General features: G+C 56.0%; 1 protein-coding gene across 3 annotated transcripts; it reads left to right on the top strand.

The window, feature by feature from the left end:
* Nucleotides 1-5650, top strand: ENOPH1 (enolase-phosphatase 1). 3 transcript variants are annotated; one of them, XM_029072801.1, is made up of 6 exons: nt 1-121; nt 1669-1770; nt 2784-2986; nt 3751-3883; nt 4676-4799; nt 5424-5650. In XM_029072801.1, the coding sequence occupies exons 1-6, from the start codon at nt 44-46 to the stop codon at nt 5561-5563; spliced, it is 780 nt and encodes a 259-aa protein (XP_028928634.1). In that variant the 5' UTR covers nt 1-43; the 3' UTR covers nt 5564-5650. The 3 variants fall into 3 exon arrangements, with proteins under 3 accessions (XP_028928634.1, XP_028928633.1, XP_028928635.1); XM_029072800.1 differs by having other exon boundaries at nt 4643-4799; XM_029072802.1 differs by lacking the exon at nt 1669-1770 and having other exon boundaries at nt 4643-4799.
* Nucleotides 5651-6027: the final 377 nt, after the last annotated feature.

Here is a 6027-nt window from a genome sequence, read left to right as displayed (position 1 = left end):
CCGGGTCCGGGTGCAGACGGGCGACGCGCGGGCGGGAGCGAGGATGCTGTCGGTTCCCGCCGAGGTGACCGGGATCCTGCTGGACGTGGAGGGCACCACCACCCCCATCGCCTTCGTCAAGGTGCCCGCGGGACCCCGGGAGGACGAGGAGGACGAGGAGGCGGGGCTGGGGATGGGCTGGCTCTCTCTAGTGCCGCATTGGGCTTGCCCGAGCGCTTAGTCCAGTGCTCCGCACGCGGGAAGCGCTCAGTAAATACCACTGAATTGTTTGCATCCCCCTCCCCAGGGGTCCGAGGCCTCCATCTCCATGGACTGCTCACCACTAATAATAATAAGCAGGGATGGTCTCTATCTGCTGCCGAATTGTAATAATAATGTTGGTATTTGTTAATGTCGGTGTTTGTTAAGCGCTTACTATGTGCCCAGCACTGTTCTAAGCGCTGGGGGAGACCCAGGGGAATCGGGTTGTCCCACGTGGGGCTCACAGTCTTCATCCCCATTTGACAGATGCGGTAACTGTAACTGAGAAGCAGCGTGGCTCAGTGGAAAGAGCACGGGCTTTGGAGTCAGGGCTCATGAGTTCGAATCCCAGCTCTGCTACTCGTCGGCTGTGTGACTGTGGGCGAGTCACTTCACTTCTCTGGGCCTCCGTTCCCTCATCTGGAAAATGGGGATGAAGACTGTGAGCCCCACGTGGGACGACCCGATTTCCCCTGCGCCTACCCCAGCGCTTAGAACAGTGCTCGGCACATAGTAAGCGCTTAACAGATACCAACATTGTTATTATTATTAACTGAGGCACCGAGAAGTGAAGTGACTTGCCCAAAGTCACCCAGCTGACAAGTGGCAGAGCAGGGGTTCGAACCTATGACCTCTGACTCCAAAGCCCATGCTCTTTCTAGTGAGCCACGCTATGTGCAGAGCACTGTTCTAAGCGCTGGGGGAGATACAGGGTCATCAGGTTGGCCCACGGGAGGCTCACAGTCTTCATCCCCGTTTTAATAATAATCATGTTGGTATCTGTTAAGCGCTTACTACGTGCAGAGCACTGTTCTAAGCGCCGGGGTGGATGCAGGGTCATCAGATTGTCCCACGTGAGGCTCACTGTTAATCCCCATTTAAATAATAATAATAATGTTGGTATCTGTTAAGCGCTTACTATGTGCAGAGCACTGTCCTACGCCCTGGGGGAGATACAGGGTCATCAGGTGGTCCCACATGGGGCTCCCAGTCTTCATCCCTTCTTTAATAATAGTAATAATAATAATGTTGGTATCTGTTAAGCGCTTACTATGTGCCGAGCACTGTTCTAAGCGCTGGGGTGGATGCAGGGTCATCGGATTGTCCCACGTGAGGCTCACAGTTAATCCCCATTTTAATAATAATAATGATAATGTTGGTATCTGTTAAGCGCTTACTATGTGCCGAGCACTGTTCTAAGCGCTGGGGGAGACGCAGGGGAATCGGGTTGTCCCACGTGGGGCTCCCAGTCTTCATCCCCATTTTCCAGATGAGGGAACGGAGGCCCAGAGAAGTGAAGTGACTTGCCCACAGTCACCCAGCCGACAAGTGGCAGAGCCGGGATTCGAACTCATGACCCCCCGACTCCAAAGCCCGTAGAACACACTCTCACGGGTCGCCTCCCGCGTCTGTTTCGTCTTCGACCAGGACACTTTATTTACGTACGTCAAGGAGAATGTGAAAGAGTACCTGCGAACCCACTGGGCGGAGGAAGAGTGTCAGCAGGATGTCGCTCTCCTGAGGAAGCAGGTGGAGTAAACGGGAACCTCCTTTTATGCCCATCTCACCTTCCAGGGGATCCGGGCCGGAAGGACCGGTTTCCGGAATTTCCGCATCAGAGTAGGGATCTGTGGGATGACGTGAGACGAGGAATTCCCATCCGGAGTAAGCCCCTTTTTTCCAGCCTGGAGAGTGAAGGCCCAAGAAGCTCACATCCCAAGCGCTTAGTACAGTGCTCTGCACATAGTAAGCGCTCAATAAATACTGTTGAATGAATGAACGAAAGATAATCACGATAATAATAATGTTGGTATTTGTTCAGCGCTTATTATGTGCGGGGCACTTTTCTAAGCGCTGGGGGAGATACAGGAACATCATTGGTATCTGTTAAGCGCTCACTATGTGCGGAGCACCGTTCTAAGCGCCGGGGGAGATCCAGGGTCATCAGGTTGTCCCACGTGAGGCTCACGGTCTTCCTCCCCATTGGACAGATGAGGGAACTGAGGCCCAGAGAAGTGAAGTGACTGGCCCCCAGTCACCCAGCTGACAAGTGGCAGAGCTGGGATTCGAACTCATGATCTCCGACCCCCAAGTCTGGGCTCTTTCCACTGAGCCACGCCGCTTCTCCAAGACAGGAAACTCCTTTCTTCTTTGCCCCCCAAAGCTGCAGATGCCCCGGAGAAACGGTGAAGCAGCGTGGCTCAGTGGCGAGATTAGGGGCTTGGGAGTCGGCGGTCATGGGTTCGAATCCCGGCTCCGCCGCTTACCAGCTGTGTGACTTTGGGCGAGTCACTTCACTTCTCTGTGCCTCAGTTCCCTCATCTGTCAAATGAGGATGAAAACCGTGAGCCCCACGTGGGACAACCTGATCACCCTGTATCCATCCCCCCAGCGCTTAGAACAGTGCTTCGCACATAGTAAACGCTTAACGAATGCCACCGCCATTATCATTATTATTAAACTGGGGCGTCCAGGAGGATCCGCCCTCAGTTCCGGCGGCGTGGGGTTGGCGTGTGCCTTTTTCACCCGTTGGTCGTCCCCAGGCCGAAGAGGACGCCCAGCTGGACGGCGTCGTGTTAATCCCCGGCGGGTCGGGGGAGGAAGCCGATGGCCACGAGCGGATGATCCAGGCCGTCGTGGACAACGTCTACTGGCAGATGGCTCTGGATCGAAAGACCACGGCTCTCAAACAGATCCAGGGGCACATGTGGAGGGCGGCTTTCGCGAACGGGTGCGTCAAGTCAGAGTAAGTACCTCCACGGAGAACCTCCCCCCTGCTGAAGCGACCGCGTGAGGAGAGACCCAAAGCCGACCGGCACCCAGTGGCCGGACCTTTAATAATCATAACGTTGGGGTTTGTTAAGCGCCTCCTATGTGCAGAGCACCGTTCTAAGCGCTGGGGGAGATACGGGATCGTCAGCCACTCGTCGGCTGGGTGACTGTGGGCAAGTCACTTAACTTCTCTGTGCCTCAGTGACCTCATCTGTAAAATGGGGATTAAGACCGTGAGCCCCACGTGGGACATCCTGCTTCCCCTGCGTCTCCCCCAGCGCTTAGAACGGTGCTCGGCACATAGGAAGCGCTTAACAAATACCAACATCATTATCAGGTTGGCCCACGTGAGGCTCACGGTCTTCATCCCCATTTTACAGTCGAGGTCACCGAGGCCCAGAGAAGTGACTGGCCCACAGCCACGCAGCTGACAAGGGGCAGAGCCGGGATTCGAACCCATGACCCCGGACTCCCAAGCCCGGGCTCTTTCCACTGAGCCACGCTGCTTCTCTTAACCGGCCCGTCCTCCGCACCGTTTTTTTAAAAATGGTCTTCGTTAAGCGCTTACTATGGGCTTGGTATTATTAATATCATTATTAATATTAAATAAGACCCAGTGCTGAGAGGGAGGGCTGGCGGGCTGAACTCCGCAGTAAAGGGAACGGCAGTGTCCGGAGAGCCCCGAGAATGCCTCCGGGAGCTTTCTCTGAGGTTTGACGATGGGGTCCTTCCTTCTAGGTTCTTTGAGGACGTGGTGCCGGCCATCAGAAAGTGGAGGGAAGCAGGAATGAAGGTGTATATTTATTCTTCGGGGAGCGTCGAGGCCCAGAAGCTCTTGTTCGGCTACTCTACGGAAGGAGATATCCTCACCGTAAGTCAACGGCGCTCTTTTCTTAGGAGGGAAAAAGTGAAGAAAATAGAACCCGAAGCTACCGTTCTCGGGTTGGCAGGACTGAAGCTATCGATCAATCACGTACTCCGTGCAGAGCGTTGTGCTGAACCCTTGGGAGAGTCCGGTAGAACAGAGGAAACAGACACATTCCCTGCCACACCCAGCTTGCAGCCTAGAGGGGAAGACAGACATTAATATAAATAATATTTTTTTAAAAATGGAGCCCTTACCGTGTCCAGAGCACTGTGCTAACTGCTTGGGAGAGTATAATAGAACGGAACTAGTAGACGTGTTCCCTGCCCACAAGGAGCTCACGGTCTCCAGGGGGAGATGGCCGTTAATATAAATAAATAATAATAATAATAAATAGAGCACTTACATCTGCGCAAAGTAGCAGCGGGAAGAGAATAATATCACAATAAACCGACACATTCCTCGCCCACAAGGAGCTCACCGTCTAAAGGGGGAGAAAGACAATAATAAAAATAAGTAATAATTAAAATATATAAATAAATTGAGCCCTTCCTTTGTGCAGAGCACTGTACTAAGCACTTGGGAGAGTGTAGTATAACAGAGTTGGTAGACACAGTCTAGAGGGGGAGACAGAGATAATAGTAATTTTTTTTTTTTAAAAGTGGAGCGTTCACCGAGGGCAGAGCACCGTAGTAAGCGTTTGGGAGAGTCTCTAGCGTTAATAGACACGTTCCACGCCCTCAAGGAGCGTCTCTCCGGTAACAGCCTCCCTCTGCCTTCTCCCTCGCCTCCTCCCAGCTGGTGGACGGTCACTTCGATACCAAGATCGGGTCCAAGGTGGAGAGCGAGAGCTACAAGAAGATCGCGACGAGCATCGGCTGCTCCACCAACAATATCCTCTTTCTGACCGATATCCCGCGAGGTAGGGGGCAGCCTCGCCGGGCCCACCCCCGAGGGAGGGGAAGAGATGGGGCGGAGCTCAGGAGGGTGGAGAAGTGACCGTAATAATGATAATAATAATAATCGCGGTTTCTGGTAGAGGTTTTGGAGGGTGTGTCGATCCAGGGACTGCAGAAATGCCTGCCTGTGGAGCGGGGAGCTGAAAGACATTCAGTGAGGTTTCTCGAGCGCTTCGTGTGCGCCTAAGGAGCACTGGCCTAAGCGCTCGGGGAAGTCCGTGCCCACGTCTAGATGGGGAAGACGGAGCAGGCCACCCCGGAGAGGGCGGAGGGGGAGACGGAGCGGGGTCACGGCCGCCCGGTCGCCCGGTAGCTGGGGATGGAGAGGCCGGGAGGGTCCCGGCGAGCCGGGTGTCTTCTCCGTCCTGACGGCTCGCCGCTCGGTATCCCTGTCCTCCCCGTGTCTCCCGTGGGCCTCACGGTGGGGAGAGACTGAGTCCTGTCGGGACAGCATCTCCCTCTTCTCCGCGGGCTGCAAGTCGGGGGGCGAGGGGGGCTCTCTGGACTGCAGCCGGGGTCCCGGGCCGGCCCTGGGGGTGGGGGTCCGGCCCGGGTTTCCGTCTAACCGAGCCGTTGGGCCCCCGCAGAGGCTCACGCCGCCGAAGAGGCCGACGTGCACGTGGCTGTGGTGGTGAGACCCGGCAACGCGGGCCTGACGGACGACGAGAAGTCTTACTACAGCCTGATCGACTCCTTCAGCCAACTGGTCCTCCCCGCCTCCACCTAGAGCCCCGAGACCGGGCCGCCCCCCCCCGACCCTTCCTCCGTTTGCCCCCGTGATGGTCATCGCACATTAAAATGTCTTTACACGTTATCTGCCCCGGTCCCGGAAGGAAGCCCGGACCGGGGATCCTGTAGCCGAAGGGGACGGAGGGGAACGACCGGACGCGGAGGTCGGCGGGGCTGGGGGCGTCTGGCCGGGGGATCGACCCACCCGAAGCGCTCTCCCTTCGGGGCCGGGTCTCCCGTCCTCCCGGCTCCCGTGGAAGCTCGCTCTGGTCCTACGCCTGGGGTCTTGGAGCGAGGCCTCCCGGAAAACCCTCGACCGAAACGACCCGAACTTCCCGCCTGTTCCCCGTTTTGGACCCCGACTGTCCGTCTTCGGCTGGTTCACTTTCAACTTGCAGCAAGCCCTCATTTTCACTTGGGGGAATGAGAGCGTGGGCCCTGAGAGCCTTTTTTTTTTATGGT

This window comes from Ornithorhynchus anatinus, chromosome 10 (genome assembly GCF_004115215.2).
Source record: "Ornithorhynchus anatinus isolate Pmale09 chromosome 10, mOrnAna1.pri.v4, whole genome shotgun sequence".
Taxonomy (NCBI): Eukaryota; Metazoa; Chordata; class Mammalia; order Monotremata; family Ornithorhynchidae; genus Ornithorhynchus; species Ornithorhynchus anatinus.
This window is presented reverse-complemented; position numbering and strand designations above follow the sequence as displayed.

Excerpts from the sequence above, each read along its gene's own strand:
- ENOPH1 (XM_029072800.1), top strand. The coding sequence starts at position 44 with ATGCTGTCGGTTCCCGCCGAGGTGACCGGGATCCTGCTGGACGTGGAG. Across the intron at positions 1,771-2,783 it reads TCGCTCTCCTGAGGAAGCAG|GCCGAAGAGGACGCCCAGCT; the intron begins GTGGAGTAAACG and ends GGTCGTCCCCAG. Across the intron at positions 4,800-5,423 it reads TCTGACCGATATCCCGCGAG|AGGCTCACGCCGCCGAAGAG; the intron begins GTAGGGGGCAGC and ends GGGCCCCCGCAG.